The sequence below is a fragment of the Metopolophium dirhodum genome, chromosome 1 (assembly GCF_019925205.1).
Source record: "Metopolophium dirhodum isolate CAU chromosome 1, ASM1992520v1, whole genome shotgun sequence".
NCBI classification, from domain to species: domain Eukaryota; kingdom Metazoa; phylum Arthropoda; class Insecta; order Hemiptera; family Aphididae; genus Metopolophium; species Metopolophium dirhodum.
Window position 1 is genome coordinate 99,600,881 of NC_083560.1, and position 23,598 is coordinate 99,624,478.

The window sequence follows — 23,598 nt, forward strand, 5'->3', positions numbered from 1 at the left end:
TATATATTGTGTTACTAGATGGGCATCGCTTGATATTTAGACGTAATACTGTTCTACGTTAACGTTCGATTATATATCGGATACTTGAGTTGTCAGATTACAGCGTACTGTCTGCATAGACATTTAAAACAACTAGATAGCCACGATATCATTGAAGTTTAGAGGCCAAATACCTATATGGAAATATTTACAAAATATTACAACTGATAACAGATTAAAATAATGATTTAATCTTAAAACTAGGGATGTAACATAGATTTTCTAGTCTTATCAATCACTAGGTATGAAATCTTATCAGTTGTAATGTCTTGTAAATATTGCCCTGTAGGCATATGACTGCCGTCTTCAACGCTCTGATGAAAACAAGATGTAGTCGACTATCTATAGTTGTTACGTAGTATGTCTAATGCTGAGTTGCATACAAAATTTATTAATTTAATGGACCAATCATGGGCCACTGAATAATGTTTAAAGGCCCATTATGTCACTATTTATTCATCGAATGTTCTGTGATTCTTTATGCAACCTGGCATAAAATTGTCTATCACGAAAAGACAATGCTAAAATCGTGTTATCTAATTATTGTCAACACGTCCACTTTCTAACGTTGACGATCCACGATGCCTATTTAGTTATACATTAACACTAATAACCAATATTCTTATTTCACACACATTCAATATTAATATTATAATATCATGCTACCCGTACTAACAAAAAAAAAAAATGGCAGTCGGGTTTTACTAACACAATTTACCAACACGTCAGTATAATATGTGAGTAGGCTTCGAAGGCAAGATTATATAATATTATTTACATATTTGATACTATATTATATTTATATTATTACTGTTATTGTAATAACTATTGTTATATTCATGTTATTATTTTACTTATATTATTATTATTTAATAATGTGCCATATATTTACTAAGGTAAATTCGCCTGCGCTAATAGCTATCGTTTAATGTCTTATTATATTATACATTGTTTGATGTCTGGCTCTCTCGCTCACTCACTCTCTTTCACTCTGTCACTCTTATTTCTCTGTCTCCGTATGTCTATACCTTGTTTATTATCTATTTACACACTATATATTATATATACTTACTTGTAATCACAAACTTTTGCGCACATTCGTGATTATGATACTTTTATTATTATTATTATTATTATTATTATTATTATTATTATCATTATTATTATTATTGTTGTTGTTGTTGTTGTCTTGCTCTTGCCGAATATCGGGCATTATACGTTAATACTTGCACACCAATACTATATATAATAGTCTATATACTATCAGTATTTCTACTTGGGCCACAACGCGAGGTGTCATAACTATCTCAATACTGCGAAATATGCGGTATAGCTTCGCAAGCGAAACAACGCCAATAATAATTCAAAAAGTATAGCTTTGTCTGGGCGTGATTCGAATGATGTGAAAAATGACACGCTTATCATGTCCCATACTGGATGTCACAATAATCATAATATTATACTTCTTAGGTATTTTAATTAATTAATTTTTTTGTTTGAAATCTATCATCGCTGATTATTGCGTGTCTCTCATGTGGGATAAAGATTTTGTTTTTTAAACTGGTGTAGTTGGATGTTGGATGAAAAACGGATTACTCTTGTCTATAACCAGCTTGCACATACAATAATCTCATAACTCCAGCTTAATCTTTACGTTGTATGTGAATGCTGGCGGCGATCACATACTGGTGGCTGCTTTGGGTTTCGATCTCTGTGTATTGTCTGCGTACGACGTTTTTGGAAATAGGGCTATTTTTATTTATTGGTGATGCGGCGGTAATATTGATTTGGTTTGGTTGCGTATACGCGCACTTGGTGGTTATCTTCATTACCTATTTCCATCGCACTTTTTCAACCTATATGCTATATTAATTTAATTTATCCTAACGATAGCCTTTAACATATTATATAATATATACTGAACATGGATCATATATCACTATGATGATATATGGGTGATATGCAGAGAATAAAACTGTAATTGTTATGGATCTAAATTAAAACATTTAATATCATGTTTTTATTCCTAACAGGAAAATAGTCAGTTAAATCATAATAATATATAATTATTATGATAATGTAAAAATTATTAATGCAATGGTAGAAAAAAACATATTTAACGTGGTTTTGATGAAAATTATTCGTTAATCTAATACAATTAATATTAAACGTTAAAGGTGATAGGCGGTGAATTGCAAGAACGTTTGATTCCGGTCCCATACAGCAAGAGCTCCACTGACCAAGCTGTAAGCCGCTTTCTTCCTTAAACTGATTTTGTTTTATTTTCTTGTTTTCATTTGGTTTGTTTGATATTACTACTTTTTGGTCTGCTATTACTTTTTCTACTAATGCTACTACTACTACTATTACTACTACTACTACTACCACCACCACCATTACAAATAATGTTTTACGCCATGTTTGGCACATTTGTCTTTGTCGATTTTGTTGTGGAAATATTTGTACTATAGTAAAGTAAGAGTAACGCGGCCATGATTGTACAGAGTGAATACAAGTCAAAAACTTAACACGTTTGTTGTATCACCGTAGCGTTGGAAAGTTGTTGAAGTGCTTATATTTACTAACTACCAGATAATTGGAGTTTTGTATTTTATAAGGGTTATTAATGATAATGATACATTATATTATACATTTATAAGAATGGTTACCGTTTATACACAATATCAAGATGGTTCATTACACTGTATGCCTGTACCGAAGAGTTTATGTGCCAAATTATTGTTTTATATATCAAAATCTAAAAGTAGATGGATGTACTAACTCGTCCGGGCATATTAACCATCTGTATAATTGCCACTAATAAAGTAGTAATTGTAATACACACGCATACTAATCAAATATTAAAGATAGCGTACGAAGTTCGGGGAGTTTGGAGTTGATGCATGTTTAATAATTTAATAATTTAATCATTATTATGTTTCTGTCGATATTATTACATTAACTTAAGTATTATAAGGCTGGAGTGCGAGTGCTCATGTGTGTGTATGTGTATGTATGTGTGTGTGTGTGCGTGAAAAAGAGTTGTTTTATATTTTGTCTGGTATTTTTGTGTGCAATCTTGGTCGTGTTTTCCATAGTAGACGGGTCAAATTGGTTTATCCCTTGGTGCTCAAATTAATTTTAAAAAAACTTAAATTATAATTATGATAATTTGGTAATGGCGTATTCAAGCGTTCGTTAAAAGCGTAAAATTATCTAAAATCAATTTTCACTGTCAAACATTTTCTATGAAATCCTTACTAGCTAATGTCACGCACACTGATTTGTTCTTACTGAAACTGTCGTGTATGCACTAAATAAAAAATGTATGATCTGTAAGATCAAAACTGAACGTGGACTTGACAAAGGTTAACGCGCATGTGCTATACTGTCAGTGGCCTTTCGATAGGTTTCCGAGATTTTCATTTTAAAGTTAATACCTACACGTTATTTGCTTAATACTATGCGTGTGTCAAATTCACATCGTTGCTCACGACAGACGATCGGGGAACCCAATCAGGAGCGTGTGTTGGCATGTGTACTCATAGTCTCGTTATAAATACCCGAAAATTGAAATCGTACCAATACCTTTATCTGATCTATTTGAGTACAACACAATAGGTTGATGATTACGACCATTGAAATAAGTAATAGTAGTTGTGGTAGTAGTAGTATAGTACTAGTATAGTAGTCGAGAAAAAGTAATACAAATATACAAAGTAATCATAGAATATATATTATATGTATATTACACATATATGTTTTCTATGATTATATAATATAGTACAGTTATTATGCATAACAATAATGACTATATTACATACTAATGCTGCTGCTACTGCTGACCCAATCCTTGATCCCTTTAGATTTATTTTTGAAGTTTTATTTTTGCACGGTGTGTTGTTTTTGTTTTTGTTTTTTCTTTATACAGCTTTTGGTATCGGTTGTTGTCATTATTGTACTTGATAAGTGGCTTGCTCGGCTTTTTTATTTGTATACTCTATATATTTATTTAATTCTTATTTTCCCACGCGCACTTTACGTCGGAGACAATGAATCGATTTCTTTCGTTCTAAACGCAATTTTCATACATTGTCAATCGCTGTCACGTTAAAGTGTGTGTGCGGGAGTTGTGTGTGCGTGTGTGTATGTGCGTGTATGCGTGTGCGTTTACTGCCTTTTAATATCTTCTTTACATATTATTACCTATATAATACATATATATATATTTATTATTCAACAAAACAATATACAATTATTTTCGTTATTATTATTATTATTATTAAATCGAAATATATATAGTAGTAGTGTTCAGGTATATATAACGTGAAAGCGCGTACGCGCGCGTGTGTGTGATGATATTATATATATTTATAATATGAATATATTTATTGATGGTAATGTGATAGGAGTTGAACGACGTTTTCGTTGTCGTTTTGCGTTACACACAATTATTATGGATTTATCCTTCAATATGTAATGATAATAATATATAAAATAAATTTACACATATTATTATTTGGTACAATATTCTGAGTTACGATATAAACATAATTGTTGATAAAAAATAATAATTAAAAAAAAATACGGATGCCGCAGTATTTAATGCAACAAACGCCACCCGCACTTGAGGTAAGGGTATATATTAGTAAATCTAATATACATAGTATATGTATAATGATTATATTTTGTAATTATTATCGCTGGTGTCGCCGCTTAATATTACCTACTCAAAATTACTTAACACAATAATTTATTTTGTAATATATTCCGTTTAAGGAATCGGCCACGTCGTTAATAATAATAATAATACATAGTGTTATATTATACCTATTATTAATTAGGTACGTTTAATAATAATAATAATAATAATAACGTTGTTTGGATTTTGATTTTTGTTCGGTGTTTATGTGTGTGTAAGTTTTGCGTGCGTGCGTGTATGTGTGTGTGTCGTGTGTGTGTGTTTAAGTTTTTGTGCGTGTTTGTATGATGAATGGGTGTGGATTTTTTTTTTTAAATTACACGCGTGATTTCATGCTTTCATATAATTGTTGTACTTTCGAGATGATCAATATACGTAATGTTTTACAATTGGCTGCTCGATTTTGAGGTTTCCTCGAGGGACTTTTTTTTTTCAGTGGAAAGCAAATTTCACTGCCGCTTATGCGATGAGTAATGCGAATAATGTGTGTGGACAATTTTTTTTTTTTATATATATTGATTTTTTCTTTTGGTTTGCACTTAATTTTTTTTTCGATTACGTTGGATTTAAATTATTGTAACGCACACGTATTTCTTTTCAGAGAATGTGGCAAGGTCAAATGGTTTGACCGGTTGTTGTTGTTCGTCTCGGACACAAGGCACCACACACACGTTAATCGATAAATACCGCGATATTATTATTATTATTATTATTATTATTTAAATGTAAAATTATTATTATAATTAATTTTATAATACATAATAAATAATAATAGACGCGAAACATCTCTCTTGAAACTCAAACGCGATAATATTATTATTATTATTATTATTATTATTATACTTTACATTTATTGATTATTGTTAATATTTTTTTCACTCGGTCTAAAGCCGCCGCTGTTGGTGGTTTTTGTTGTTCTTGTTCTTCTTGTTCTTGTTATACTTGTAATAGTAGTTATGTATGGTTATTATTAATATTATTATGTCATCATCGTTATTGCGTTGATAGTATCACAGCGAATTTTAACTACCCTTCTTTGACGACGTCTTTAATTTTAGTAGTGTTTTTGCTGCAACGTCGTCAGAAAAAATATCTGTGCATTTCTTTCAATTGCTCTTCTTATTCTTCATCTTTCTACACGCAAGGATGCGTTTGATTAATGTTTTTTATTCTTGAAATTTCCAAACTGTCGTTTAATACAACACACCATTAAATAATATGACAATCGCGATTGGTAGAAATATATAATATTAGACCTCTTTACCTTTTTAGTAGACATAGGTAATCCTTGATCGTAATATTTTATTCGCTAGCGCGTAGGGGCAAACAATAGCGAATTATTTGAACATGATTCATGTACACTACTATCTCATCGAAGAGATAAAAACATCGACAAAATCTGAGATCATCTGCTTACCTAACCACGTGCACGTTAGTTTGTTTCGGTGTAAAGATCGAACCAATGTAGGTACTTATTAATTCTAGGTATATTCGCCCTAAATTAATTTCGTAAGTCCCGGGTCCAATCTCATTAGATTTAAAGTCGTTCTCGATCCTTAATCGTGACTTAAGGACTGTACGCACGTCGATGTCCACATACAATATTGTATTGCTTATTCCAGTATATTATTGTATGTAAGACAATATGTATTTTTGGAATTTTCTGCGTCGTAAGCTAATGTTTACTTGTTCGAATAACGTAACTATGTATTATTATGTCAGGCCGACTAGTGAGGATACATCATGGCAATATTTCTATTTCGATAATGATACCGTTCGTTCCCTATCAGTAGATGTAATGATAATCGTGAACCATTTGACCAATCGAGTGCCACTATAGACACGCCTAACAAAGCAATACACAATATAGGTACTGCTATTCTATTGTGCGTATATACCTAAAACATACTAAGCTGCGATTGACATTTTCGGAAGAATTCGATTTAATGAACGTTGTAATTCCAACTACTTCTAGATGTTAAAAATATTTAATTGGTGTAAGTTGTTGTAACTAACGTGGGCTCAAATCCATTTAACTATTATTTTAGTTATAATAAAAAATTAATATATACTTAACTAACGCTTTATTAATTATATTAATAACAAATGTTTTAAAAATTAAGAGATTATATTAATATGTTCTCGCTGCCAACGAATATTATTAATTATAACAATGATTATAATGACTTATAGTGGTGAGGAAGGGGAATAAATGGCTGTTTAGATTTTATGTACATTTTACTATTACTTATCTTCAAATGATAGTATTTACTATACTTATTATTATTATTATTATTATTATTATTATTAATTATTATTATTATTATTATTATTATTATTATTATTATTATTATTACATTATATTATAATATTATTGAATAGTTTTTATTGTTTGTCGATCTAGTCACCACCGCAGAGCATTATATAGTACTCTTCTTTATTTAGTGTTTACTTATACCGATTTTCAAATTAATTATAATTATATAGTGTAGATAAACGCTTGCTATTATATAATATAGTTGATTATTATATTATAGGTGGATTCCGTGAATAATTAATGAAACAATGTTTCTGTTTTATATTGAAAAAAATAAAAGTGCACAGCGATATTATTATCGTTAAGTTTATTTAAATGATATTATTTTAAATTTATACACCGTTTGATATTACAATACATTTATATATATACATCAACAATTTATTGGTATATCGGCAACAAATGGATACAGACGAAATGAAGTGTGTCACAAACGGAAAATGCATATAATTTAAAACTGCAAGAGCAGCGTCAACTGCAATGAGTGTCGAAGGAAATAACCGTCGCATGTATTAAAAACGGCAACTATATTACACATATATACACTCCCAAGTATGTTAAAAACAGTTAAACGTGTTTTGTTTCTAATAAGTTTACAGCAGCTCACTTACTTGTAATACTTTAAAAAATGGTACCTAGCAATTTAATATTTTTTTTTCTTCAAATTTTATTGTGGAATATTTTTTTAGCTAAAGGCCGTGCCAATTAAAATAGTTATCACATTAAATTCTTTGTTGAGTTTTTTTTCCACACGGAAGACAACAATAGAACAAAATATTCTATTATTACGTTTATTTATTTTAACATCCATCATCGTTATGTTGCATAATATGTGTGTCGTGTGTGTGAGCGTGTGAGACAGCGGTTAATTATAATTAGTGTTTAACATAATAATTAATACTGTTTAGACATATTTTGTTCGTGTGCGTGTTTCAGGTTACTTATTACAATAATAATAATTATTAATTCCCTTAACGCGCGTGTGTACATGTCACGCATTGTTTATTTTGATTTAAAAATTAAACATAAACACACACCTATATGTATATTATCAATTACCAAATTATTTTGCTGCAACACAGACAAAATATTAAAATATTCTATCCTTTTAAGGCCTGTTGGCTGTTTCACATTAACGATTATCGTACGCCCGAGTTTTGATTCGTTTTTAAGTTCAAGCGTGCCGTCGATCCCTCGCCAGAGTGGCGGCGCGTAAATATCATATTACCCAATTATGCCCCTACAACTTATAATTATTTTAATAGATTAAACTAATTTTCGAGTGATGATTAAAAAACAGCTACTTTAACCTAAATTATATTCGTTAATTTTTTTATGTAATTTTGCATCGGATGAATGTCGTAAGTTTGCAGTGTAAAAAAAAATTTGATCATATTACTACCTATTATATAATGTTATAGCCTCCGGAGGTTTTAACTGATCGGAGATTAATTACTAAAACAACACACGCGCGCATCGATCATATTATATTATATTACGGAACATTACTGCACGATAATAATTGTAAAATAAAATAGGTACCTATTAATTTCTTCTCTACAAAACAAAATTATTATATTTTAGTCGTTTTTATTTTTGTTTTTTAAACAGAATCATGAAACAAGAAATACCTACTTATTGTGTTGTCTTAATTTTTGTTTTCTCATATTTTCGTGCATGCAAATATTATTACTTACATATCATCAATCATCATCATATAATATATTATATATATACATACAATGTATATACCTAATATATGTCTCATGTATACACACTATCCAACCGCCGCCGCAGCAGCACTAGAACATTTTGTTATTGTAGTAGATGTATTTAAAATTTCGTGTTTTTTTCTTTTAAGAGTAATATTATTGCTATGTAATAATATACTTATTGGTAGTGCTCATTTGATACATTTTAAACCGTACAGTAATTTGTTTTCTTCCCTCCCTCGCTTATTCTATATATCGTAGTGGTTGTTTTTACTTTATATCAAACGATTATTATTACAAATCCTGTCGTTGTTCGGTTTCTATTTTATTGATCCGTTCTGTATATTATTTGGTCTAAAAAACGTAATATCCGAATATTACCAATACTATATTATACAATAATATATACCTAACAGTTGTTCGTATAATATTATATATTAACACTATACACTATTGAAATACTAATTGATCAAATCTCCGTTGACGTGTTCTAGTTGCTCTTATTTGTATAACAATACAATAACAATTATTGATCCTATCAAATTTACAGAGTAGTAAAATATTGCGTGAAAAGCTTTGTTTTTTTTTTTTTTTATCAAGCGTATACTTTACGATCCATATCTTTCGTTGTATTTGGTGTGTAATTGGTTTCGGCAATTTTTTTTTTTAATAAGTAATTTATTGTCACAAAACCGATGATATAATAGTTATCATAATAGTAGTATATATTATATAGAGTTGTTTTATACTGATATATATATATATATAATAGTTTGTCGTAAACACAATTTATGCTCAGTTGTCTATATTGGTAATACTTTTCTTCTTAATATTTTCTCAATTTTACTGTATTTGATTGACCGTATTTTTTTACTAACTTTATTTCAAAGATATAATAATGATCACAAATTCTTTATGTGGTGGTATATTATTACCCTATTATTTTTAATCTTTTTTTGTTGCTCTGATTTTACGGTGTTGCTGCTGCTACTCAAATTTTACTTTTATTATATTATATTATACTTGTTAATATTCTTTACTATATTTTCACTGTCGCTATACGTGTATATAATATGTATGTATATAATATATTATATACTACTAGGCGATCTGTCGTTGTTTTTATTTCTTCTACTACATAATATAGATACTTATTACTTATTAGTTTTATCAAATGAAACTATTTTTTGACTTTTTAAAGTCCTCTGTCGTTTTTTGCATACGAACCTAGGGATACGTTTTATACGTAACCACACTGATTTGAAAAAATAATATAAAGATTGCAGTAGGTATATAATATATAGTATAATGTGCGGACGAGCGTAGTGACGGGCGAGTGTGGTATGTGTGCGCATGTGTAATGTGTAGTATGTGAATATTGTATTTATCAAACGTTAAAACTATAATCCATTATTATTATTATTTTAATACAAATTGTATACATGCATTTATAACAATCATAAACACTCAACAATACTATTTTTTTTCAATTTCATTAAGTTCATTTCGGTACGTCACGGTGTCTTGTATTAAATTATATGATTTCATCGATACTCCCGTACTATACAGATCACTGCAGTATACATATACCATACATGCATACGCGTCATACTTACAGTGTGCGACTGCACTAATGTGCTGTATATAATATTATGTTACACGTCATGTGACGATAGCATAATATTACTGTCGTGACTATATGTGTTGTACGCGCCTGTCAGTGATCTAACGGTAATAGAAGAGACCTATAATATCGTGGTACGGTATAGTGTGTTTCCGTTAATTGTAATATGATTTCGTCGAGATAACACGTCATAACAATGATATAACAACGATGCTCTACACAAAAAAATTTACTTGAATTTTATTATTTATCGCATTTTCGTATGTGCACTACACAGAATAAAACACGTATGGTGGTGATGCTGCTCTAAACTGAGTCTCCGCTGCTGTTGCTCTTTCCTCCCGTTTTCGTGCATAGTGTTGTTTATTACTATATCAATGATACAATAACACTATGCACGGTTTTTTTCTATTCTTGTTCACTTTCAATAATAATTTACACAAACCCAATTTTTTTTTTTTTTTTTTGTGGCGATTATTGATTCTGTTCAAAGGTGGCCGTGAAGAATAATAAAATACAAGTTTGAACAAGACAACCGCCGACTCGACACACGCGCTCGACGTCACCGCAGGATCCCGATACATACCGATAAAACCGCGATCGCGCGCCCGCATGTGTGTGTCCCGCAGTAGCTAACGCCCCATGTACACACGTCCGTGCTGTGGCTGCTGCTTTTTTTACTACAGTATAACATTAAAATAGGTGTGATCGTCTAATTTTAACATAATAATATGATTACAGTTAATTAAGGTTATTATTATTATTATTATTATTATTATTATTATTACTATTATTTATCTAGTTTTGTAGTAGGTAAAATCGTTCTCTTTCCTCGGCGACAATATTTATTATTAATTTATTATACTGTTGTATCGTATAATACATATTATTAGACTTAAAGACGATTAGTTTGTTCGCGTGTATTATAGTGGAGTTGAGTGCAAAAAATCAGCAGAGGACTTGATATTTATATTTGATGTACAAATATAGGTATAATATGCAATATTATTATAATATATTATATTATAGTGTCACGTGTTCTCGTCGATGATGTTTTTTTCTCTTTATTTTTTCGTCGTCGCAGTTATTATTATTATTATTATTATTATTATTATTGTTACGTGTAACGTCATTACAATCATTATTCTCATATATTATAATAATATATATTATATTTAATGCGCGTAGATGCTATGTTTATTGAATACATTATACTTATTTATTGTGTTAAATATAATATGATACGATTAGGATATAATATTATTATTATGTGTATTCAAAATAGGTTAGTATAGTAAGGCAGGTATGCGTGTATTTTTACGACTTGTATAAGTACGCGATGTGCGCGTACCGAATATTATAAAGTTTAAATACGATTTTTGCTCATCGTCATCAGTCAGTCGTTCGACACGTCATTATCTCGTAATTAATGAAAGCATTTTTCATTATTATTATTATTATTTATTTATTTTTTTTTTTAGAATCGTTACGAATATTGTTATTTAGTATTACTAATTTATAACATAGTTTGTACGTATACCTAAATATTACATATAATATATTATATTTATATAGTCTTTAGTGTTATAATAGTATCGTTATTGTTGTTGAGAATATTGTTACCTATACCCATGATGTAGGATAATATTTAATAATGTTGACGACGGTGTTTATTTTGTATAGTGTTGTTGCCGATGTTCAATACCTTTTTTTTAAAATTTAATTTACACACGTCACACATTTACAAGACTCATATTTTTATTATAAACATTATTGCGATTACTATATTAAAATAATTATAGTATGTATAATTATATAGAAACAAATAATTTTTTTTATTTTATTTTAAGCAACTGCGTTGTAGACACGGTATAAACGACCACTCGACTCGGATAAATAATACAATACATAAAAAACCATTGCATTACCAAATAATATTTTTAAATAATAAATAATAATATTACACCGCTAATTACCTACGACGAGCACAATACACAACGCGGACGTTCCCTTCCAACGTTAGTATAATAATATATATCATTGTGCCACCCGCCCATTAATTGTGACATTTCTTCGAGCACGGCAATATATCATCATTCATCAGGTCGACGCGTCCGCTCGTCGGCCGTACGGAATAATACTATTTTGCACTATTTTATTATACTTTTTACTAACAGCGCACAGCGTGTACGATTAATTTATTTTTCATAGACGCTGGAGTTCAGTGGTTCCACGTATGGTGAACGCGTATACAGGTAACACATGTTCGGAGCCTTCCCCTCCCGACAACTATGTGCTATAATCTCTGCCATAGTTTACTCGGTTTCCCCTGAACACAGTCATACACCTTCACTGTGATGGTGCTTAGGACATTTGTATATTGGTGTACCATAACGCTATGTCGACGGTGTATATTATGTTATCGTTTCGTATATGGCCGGAATCCAAAAATCTCCTACCCCATCCACCGCAGATGATGTACGTATTACTGCCCGACTGTGCCCAAGACGCATATTATACCAGAGATGAAGATTTCACACATGCGCGCGTATGATTGGTTTTTTCCCCCTGTAACACTATTCTTAAAACCTCTATAAATATATACCATTCGCACTACTACTATCATTACTGTATATCACTGCCACTATACTATATTGTATAGGTACTATATATATATATATATACTATATTGTATCTATATGTATATTATCATGTGTATACCACTAATTCTACTATATTGTACTACTGTTGTTTACCGTTTAACATTATGTATTCTGTACTTAATATAATATTATTATAATGTGTAGCTGTCGCTTTGAACTATTGCTTTTGTTGCATGAATAACACTTGTCCGAGTATATTATTTATTATACTTACGTAGTGCCCGCGGGGGGAAATATTTAAGTCGCCGCGTTTTGTTTTGGTGCGTTGTGTCGTGTCGTAATGTACGACACTATACGATACGTCTTGACGTGTATGTACGTAATGTGTATCTGGACGGGGCAGGGAGTTGACAATTCGTTATTTAAATTGTCAAATATTCCAGATACACCCTTGTATATCGTGTGCACATCTGATGTCGTTTTGCATGCTAATCAGTAATCATACGCCCGGCTCCCCGTCAGTATAATTTGTCAGGTACTGTTCATGTCCCTCGATTGTAATAATGCATATTACAATGATGACATAACAACGTACGTAATTGTCGACGTACAAATATAAAACATATTATATTTATATTGTATATACACATACCTACCACCTTGGCACGGGGGGCAACATGAACAATATTGTAGCCCTCCCGCCGGGCAGGGCGCAAGATTGGGTCGGTAGAAACGTTCTATTGACGAAACTTTTGCGGGGGATGGGTTATTAATGGTAAAAAAATTATTGGGAAAATGTATTACACGTGTGGTGAAAGGAGCTCCCCACCCCCCACCCCGGGAGCATCGTTTGCAGCTATTTGCCGTGCCGGTTTTTCCAGCGTGTTCCATCATCATCTTCATCACCGCCATCAATCGATGACGATACACATATATAATAATATGTTTCACACACTACCTACTCTGTCATCTGATCATCCTCATCGTCATCATAATCGTGTCGTACACATTTCTACGTGCGACATTACATTCTTATATCCATCATCCATGTATGCTATAAACTCGCAATTACGCCAGTACCTATTTATATTTATATATATATACCTACACACACGCGCGTCACTTATATTATATAACTGTACATGTGTCATTATTCTACATATATTCTACATATATATAATATATATTATTCATATCACAGCAATGCGTGTTATAATTATTCGCAATTAGTTGTCATTACGATTGCCTACTATTCATTAAACTATTTAACTATATTATATATTTTACGCTCATAACACGCATTATATATTATATAATTATCATTACGATATTATTATTTTATACAATATAATAATTACCACCGCTGCCATGCCGCTGCCGACGCCGCCGCTGATGCTGTTATTGACTTTTGATTTATTTACATTACAATTAACATTTTAATATAACAATCGTTTATTACCCATTCATCATATATCATCTCATAATCATCATCATTAATACCTATAATATTATTTTCGCTCACAGCGGTATAGCCGTTGTACTGTATACATAATGTACGCGCAATGATACGTATATACGCGCATTATGTATATTATTACGATTTTCATTACCATTGCTCATATTATAATGTAGTGATGATGATTAACATTTATTAATATTATACGTTTTGCGTACGCACACACCCGCATACGAGTCGTATTATTATTATATTATTATATAGGTACCTGGACATATTAAGATATTATATTATCGTCGCGTATGTGTATATTATATACCACAGCCTCGTTACATAATATATTGTATATATTGGGTACGATATATAGTATGTAATATAATATAATCTATATACATATTTGTCACCGGTGCGCCGCGGATGTACAGGGCGTACGTTCTCTCGACGACGGGGACCAGTCGGCTTCCGTTTTTTTTTTTTAACGCGGCGTAGTTCCCCGTTTTTATCAACCACCGATTATTGCTGTTTTAATTTCAAATCCGGTAAATCCTCGAGGGACCCACGCCCTGTATATACTGCGCGTACGTCATATAATCACCATAATGACATTATTTTTTGTGCCTATATACCTACAAATAAATATATGAGCACACGCTGATTATTTTATATTTTTGTTTACCTGCGTAGGCGCATTTATATAATATATTGTGATATATTATGTATGACATATTATTACAATAGAGCAGCTCTGTCGATTTTTATAGTTTGTTTGTTTTTTTTTTTAGAAATTTTATTCTTTTAAACATTAATCATATAATTATTACGCACATACGCGTAGAGCAAAACGTCGCGCGTCGTTATTCTATAATCGCATCATTTATTAATAAATAATAACCATCATTGTTATGAGTATATATATTCGGTTCTTTATGCCGGGTCCACGCGTTGTACAGAAAAGCCAAAACTCAGCGGAACAAATTGTTTAAAAAAAAATACAAACACTGTTCTGTTTTGATTTGGTCGTGTCGCCGCGTGGACATATTAAAATATAAACAATTGTTATATTCACATTCAATAAAATATAATGCGCAAGTATACGAAAAACGACGCTCGCGATAATATTTTTGGTTTTTTTTTTCTTTTGGTTTATTTTTGTTTTCTTACCATCGTTATTATTAAAAAAAAAAAAAAAAAACGTACACATGAATACAATTTATTACGCAGTAAATATAAATATATATAAATGTTGTTTTTTTCCGACAATTTCCACAGATACGAGTGGTTAACGCTTTCCGGCAGGGTCTGGACGCACGTTACGGCGAGTCGCTGGCCGAAGTGTTGCGCAAACAGCCGTGCTTCAGCAAGAGACTATCTGCGGCGACGGGCGGCGGCGGCGGATCGTCGTCCAAAACCGGCGGAGGCAGTGGCACCGGCACCGGCGGATCCATCGAATACGCTGACAGCGACAATGCGATCGGCGTCCCTCACATCGACGTCGAACGTCTTTCGTCGCACAGCCACACGGAAACGGCCGTGTAAATCATTTTTATTACTAATTATTATTATTATTATTTTACTTTTTCTTTTCGTCGCGCGAAAAACACGACATTTATACTTTATATACATTATAATATCGATTCGTTCGTCCTCCCACCCCCCCCCCCCCCCACCCGTGACATACCACACACGAGCTTTTCGTCGTAGTGAGTTTTTCGTTTTTTATTCACAGTCGGTACACAATAATATAATTATATATACCGTCAAGCAGTCAACTCTCGTTGTCATTTTTATTTTTCCTTTTGTTTAACTTACTTGAGCGTCAGTAAACATTTTATTTTCATTGAAATATAATTATAAGTCTAGCCCTCCGAATCCGGCCTCGTCGCGGGATAGACCACCTCTCCATAACTTCCTTCCGTTCCACTACTGAATATTAATAATAAAAATAAATAAAGTAGGTACGCCAATAAACACGGTTGTCGTTTAATAATTGATATTCACATCACCCATATTTATATAATGCGATAGTATAATAATATGCGTGTTGTATATTCATTATAAAATATACGTATTGCTAATATTTTGATTTCAACTAAAAACTCGTTACGTGCCTTATACAAACAACAATAGTTTATAATATTATTGAAATATTAAACGTATTACGTACATTTATTATTATATACACGTATTATATTATTATTATCGGCACGTTATATATTAATATACTATATCTTCCGCGCGTCGCCGAAATATTGGACCGGTGTGGGAGGGTTAGCTTATATCGTTAACTCGTCATATACATAGTTGTATCGTCAACGCGGATAATAAACAATTTAATTAAATCCAACCAATAATTTTACCATTCCGAATTGTCCGTCATCGTTTATGTTGTTTATTATGTTATTATTGTTGTATCGATCAAGCGTTTGAGCTCTCTCGTGTGTACATCGCAAAGTACAAAATAAAAAAGAACCAAATTCCGTACGGTGATGTAATTTTAATATTTTACTCTTTATTATCCCCACGCCCTTCTTGACTCAATTCAACTTTAATATATATATTACGTTAAGTGTGTTGTGTGTTCCTTTCGCTAATTCTCGTATATGCCATTACCTACCAAAGCATCGTTAAAATAAAAAAAATAATAATAATAATAATAACAATAATAATGATATCAATAATAGCTGACTACGGAACACAATTTATAGTATATACGCTATATATATATATATGCTGCCGCCGACGTTGCATTTATCATAAATACATTTAAATACTAAACATTTTTTACTGTCGACGCATTGTAGAAACTCTCGGAATGTGTTCTCTTAAATACATAAATTATTACCTACTACTATATTATATTGTTAATACACAAATTTACGCATATATAATGTCGTGTACTACATAATATTATATAAGTACCTATTAAAACATTTATTTCGTTTGTAATAATAAAAATAAAATAATAATATTTTAGACGTGTCTCGATCAAACATAAAAACAAAACAAAAAAAAATTAGTTTTGTAGTTTTAATTTAATTTTTTTTTATACTTAACGTAATATTATTTGTTTTGTGTACATATATATAATAATATAGTTTTTTTCTTTTATTCTTTTTTTTTTTTTCAAAATCATTTTAATTAATATTCGATTATTACCTATGTTTTCGTTAAGCGTAATATGTATATATTAATACTTTTGATATGATATATTATTGTTATTTCACGTGTAGTTTATTTTATTAGCAACACGGAGTCGGAAACGAGCCATACGACGCTTTTCGTATTAATAATAATAAACATTTTTAAAAAATACTCCAGAATGACTATGTAAATTTAATGTATAGGCGTGTATACAATAACATTACATAATGTACACTAACGCCTTGTCCTATGTGAATGCGACGAGTGCGATGAGTGCGTGCGATTTCTATTGTGAGTGCGATGCGTCCGATGCGGCGAAATACAAACTGTTTTGTTTTTCATCGCATTCGTCGGATTCACTAGGACACGGCGTAATATTATAATATTAACGGCGTCTCGTTTTATTTATATATATATATATATATATATATTTTTTTTTTTTGTGTGTGTATATAATATGTATATGCATAGTGTTAGGTAGTAAGTCTTGAAACTAATCGGCTCAACGTTTACCACATGGTTCTCATATTATATTAATTAATATTTAGATATAATGTATAGATATATACATTATAGGCATATACTAGATATTTAACCCGCGTGCCGTCGACGGTCCGACCTGTTATTTTTTTTTGCGCTTTTAAGTCCGCCGAAACGAATAGCTTTGCCTTGGTGTGTGATTTGGGGAGGGGGGGAGGGGGAGGTAGCCCTAAGAAGTATCGATTGATAGCCATAGGTGTAGCTGTCCCGTCCAGTCGTTATTTTACGGGTGACGAGAAGAAAATATACTTTTTTAGTTAGGCACGGCTGTAACACATTCGAATACATATTATTAGACCATTGGATTTGGTTTTATTCGTCGTCGTCTTACCGCGACGAACATTTATAGGCCTTAGCGGGTGGGGGAGGGGGTGAAGAGTGTGGGGAAACCCGGATGAATACATTCTATGAGGTCGCTGACGAAAATTCGTAAACTACGGCAAGTCATATGTCGCAGTTTACGGATTTGCAAATTGAGAAAATCCATTTGAAACCAAAAAGAAAACCTACTGCAATCTATCCGTTTGTATTAATATTATGTAGTACCCGCCGATGATGTACATCATATTATTCTTATACTGTGTTTTGCACTGCGTAATTTTGATCGTTTTCACAAAAAAATTATTTAAACCGACGACCGCCGATAGTGTCGCGTTCGGGTTTAGGGGGAACAAAAATTGTTACGCATAATATACATAGTTAGATGCCATCGGCAGTGTTGAACAGATCTAGGTATACCAATATTATATAATATACAATACCTATATATACACACACAACGTCAATATTTTACCCTCCGCCGCCGTTGCAGGTGCCATGTTAATTGTTTCGGGTCCGTTACTATATATATATATGTATATATTATATACATAATATTACTTTATGTATTGTTATAACCGTAGTTTAATTATTATTATTAATTATATTTATTTATTTATTTAATTTTTTTTTTTGTTTTCGCATATCGATGATAATATTACTGCTGGAACATTCTGGAGTATTGAGTTCGCCTTATTATACTTAAATACAATATTAATGACACGTATGATTTAAATAATTAATTAATTAATTTAATATCGTATATTATATAAGTAAATATTTATTATTATGCAGTAGCAACGTACTCGTTGGAAGCTATAATAAGTATATGTTTAAGTGCGCCAAAATATATAATATGTACTTTGTAGACGGCCCAATGGATGTCAAAATGTCAAAATAAAATGCAATTTAAATTTTGTATTTAATTTTTTTTTTCCATAAATGATAAACAGTTCAAAATGTTAGATGTGTAGAAATTAAAAATTTTAACATACATACATAACGTTGTGCAATATTATATTAATACATACATAATATAATATGTGTGTATATATACATATTATATACTATATACCTACCTATACAATATATAAGTATTAAAGTATAATATACCTAGTAACACCTCGTAGTAGTGTAAGAAAACATTCGATCAACAATATATAAGCAACATTTCGTTATATATAATAAAATAATCATAAGTGTTGTTATTTATTACACCGATTACCATCATACACGCAAACGTGTAAATGCAACGGCATACGTATAAATTATAATATAACATATTAGATACTTGGGGTACCTATTTATAGTGGCGTATTTAGGGACCGTTTCATCCTACTTATTGGCCATATATTTATATTTATTTTAAGAGTCGTTTTCTCGAAAATTTAATATGACCACAACTATTTAATTTAATCTGATGTGAAAATATTATGCAAAAATTATCTTTCGTCAAATGGTTAGTGGTTTCATTTTAAAAGGTTTAATTATTTATACGGCAAAATCACTTAAACTTGGAATATTGATCGACAAAATAGCACTGTAAATTAACCGGAAATATCTATCAAAGCCCGACACTGTTGGTTCTTAAAATTCCATGATTATATTTTAAATTAATAAACTTCAATAAACATATTTTAATACCTATAAAGATTATGTAGTTATTAATGTTATGACAGGGTTTTTATGCAAAAAACTAGTTAGTGAAATTAATTGAACACCATAAATCATTAAAAAGAGGCATAATAGGTCCTAACCTAACCACTCCGATGTATAATATAATTCGAGTGTACCTTGCTATTGAGTATTTTACTGTAATGTATGTAATAATTTGAATTCAATGAAAATTTGTAAACCATGAAAATCGATTCTGAGCTGAAACGATATGTCAGCTTATTATTATATAAGTATATAGCCATTAATTATTATAGTAATTTATTTTACTATTTTATAATAATACGATATAAACGATATACCTAAATAATAATATATTTACCTTAATTAATCTAAATGTCTTTAAAATGTTATTGTGTATATACAATATAATAATATACGTAGACACACGTTTGAATCCCTCCCCTTCAAATAATATTTATGAACTACATCAAAATAACTATGATTAATATTCTTCGTTTAAATATTGAATTTCATCCAAAATCAAACTTCAAAAGTCTAAAAAAAAACTAGAAAGTTTCTATGCTGTTTTGTAGATTTCGTGTGCACCTCGACATTACCTAGTGTACCTTTAATGTTATGAATCTGTTAAATATGATTTAAATGATAAATCATTATATACGAATGTGATTCTGAGTAGATGTTTTTAATACCTATACATTTAATATGCTACCTATGCATAATTTACTTTTATTTTAATATTATATACAATAAGTTAAACTAATATATTTTACCAAAAAAATTATACCTCATGTTAACATGGTATTATTAATTATTATAATATTATTTTATGATTGTTACTAACTTAATAGTAACTATACCGTATAGAATGGTGTGAATAGGTTCATGGTGTAAATAGCTTAAAATTAATCTAAATATTTTACGCATACATTGAATATACTTTCAGGCTACATGAATTTATATTTTTCGTCGTCATAATGCAAATAGCTCATAAGCAGATAAATCATCATATGTCTATCTTTTGAATGTTAACAACGAAGATACATAGGTCACGATGTACGGGCGCTTCGTGCCGTGAAGAGCATTGCGCTCAAATGGACTGTGTATTGTGTATAGACGGTGTATAGCCATAAGTATAGTCATAAGTACCGACCTACTTATATTTCCACTGACGAGCCATTCAGTGTCAAAATAAATAGCTGCTGAAGATTTTTCAATAAAAAAAAATTATTCAGCCTTTTACGTAGGTTAATGTATATTAATATTATTATATTATAGCTATGGGCCTACATGTGGTTCAGATTAGCGTGTCCAAATTGTAAAGTTCTTGTTTAGAGGATGATAATACAATGTATTTTATTTTCTCTCTCTGACCCTTGTGTAACGTATCAAATTTGCGTTCAGCAGAATTAATCCTGTGTTGTTAGCCTAAGGCCAGGTTTGTTCATAATTTTTCAATTTTTTTGTGGTGCATAACCATTTTTAATTTTTTAAGTACACGTAACTTGTAAAAAAATTAAAATATGTAAAAAAAGCCAAGCACGAATATAGATAATGTTTTTAAGTTTAAGTTTAATAATAGGTCAATTCACTTTAAAGCTAATATAAAGTAGGTACAAAATTGGTTCTGCTGAACGCAAATTTTTGATGTGCGTGGGTCGGAAAGAAAAAACAAATAGTGGGCTTAGCCTCCTCCAGTTATACATTTTTTTTTTAATATAAGGTACCTACATTTTATTCATGTAATTAAATAGGCTTATGAAAAAATGATTTTGTATCGTCTGCTTAATTTGTATTGCCAATTTAACATACAATTTAAAAATAATATAGCTAAGAAAATCTTTAAAAACTCATTGTATATAAAATGCTTTGCCACAGAACATTAATTGATCAAAAAAGGATTTATTCAAACGCAGAAATAGGTGTATAGTTAACAAAGTTTTATAGAAACGCACGGGACTATATACTTTTAATTGCTCCTTTTTTAATTTTGTATCCTCGTCTATATGATCTATACTGCGGAGTGGGGAACAATACTTTGATAATTATATATTTATATAAGTACTATCGACAAAACACAAAAATAAAATGGTTTTATCAAATAAAATTGTATTATCGTATCTGTGTAAACTATCAAAAAAAGTGGAATGTTATATACGTTCATATTACGAACTGAATTCTTAAATAAGAAATTAAGTAATATCTAGATGTCATTTAAATAAAATGTAAAAAAAAAATAGACTCAAAATTAGTACATAATATATTTTAGCCCAATAAGTTGTACGTCAAGTAGTAACTATATATAACGTGTTACGTTTAAATTTTAAAACCATGATTATAATATTTACCATTTTTTAACTATTCTTACTTGATATCAACAATTTTTTGAAACAATAATAAGTTAATTATTAACCTTTGAAAATTGATTTAGTTATGTGAAAATCACTGTTATTAATAGTATATTATTTACACCACTGCAAAGGTTATTTAAAATACTTTATGGTTAAAATTTTTGTAAAATGTTTTAAACCTATTGACTTATTATATCACTTTTCTAAGGAGTACTAGATAGGCAATTTATACGACACGTATGCTCGGGTAGTAAACTGTGTCTTAGCTATGGGTTACATTCAATAAGCAATAATGAAAATATTTTTAGATTTTGTGGTTACTGAATTAACTACTTACGTGGAACCTTGTTTTAAATATTTAATTTTTAGCTATAAAAGTTGAACATTTTATACATTTTTAAATTGTAAATCTGATACATTCTGTCAAAATTCACATTTTAAATTCTGATAAAAAAAAAATGATGCCTATGTAATTCTAATATTATTCAACTTCTTTTTTAACAATATATCAGGAGCCTTGTATTAATTTTCCACGCTTTTTGACCCAAAAAATAACATTTTATTGACATAAATAGAAAAAAAAACTAAAAAAAAAGAAAATTGTAAATGTCCCCAAACGACCTAAACAGCTCAAAACGAGTCAAAATATTTTGAAAATATTATCAAGTATAGGAATTGATAAAATAAACATGTGGTGTAAATTGCATGTATCCACAATTATTCGTTTTTGAATTAAATTTTCAAATCTTAGATTTAAAAAGAAAAATGTTTATGAAATTCTAACTCAAAATAATTTGCACATTTTCGTGATTTGAACGTATTTCGTCAAAATTCAAACTTTAAATTTTTACAAAAAAAAAATGGTGACTATGTATTTTTATATTTTTCAACTGCCGTTGCAACAATATATATATTAGGAGCCTTGTATTATATTTTCAAGCTTTTTGACCCAACAAATAAAATTTTATTGACGTTCATAGAAAAAAAAAACTTTGGAAACTTATAATGCCCGTAAACAGCTCAAAAATGTCAAAATATTTAATATAAAGAAAATGCAAGCATAAACATTAAAAAGTATAAACAATGTGACTAAGGATTTTTAATATTTTCCAATTGTAACAATACTTATATTAGAAGCCTTATATTAAATGTTCAAGCTT

The 23,598-nt window shown here is 30.2% G+C and overlaps 1 protein-coding gene across 10 annotated transcripts in view; it reads left to right on the plus strand.

The window, feature by feature from the left end:
- Nucleotides 1-19,373, plus strand: part of LOC132937263 (plasma membrane calcium-transporting ATPase 3-like) — a 66,694-nt gene extending 47,321 nt beyond the window's left edge. For 5 of the 10 annotated variants that reach the window (XM_061004099.1, XM_061004096.1, XM_061004100.1 and 2 more), the window contains 2 exons: nt 2,217-2,285; nt 15,723-19,373. In XM_061004099.1, the coding sequence (XP_060860082.1) occupies nt 2,217-2,285; nt 15,723-15,989 (336 nt within the window). In that variant the 3' untranslated portion in view covers nt 15,990-19,373. Of the gene's footprint in view, nt 1-2,216; nt 2,286-5,342; nt 7,146-10,887; nt 12,221-15,722 lie in introns of those variants that run through there. The other 5 variants (XM_061004104.1, XM_061004105.1, XM_061004101.1 and 2 more) reach the window with 5 other exon arrangements.
- Nucleotides 19,374-23,598: the final 4,225 nt, after the last annotated feature.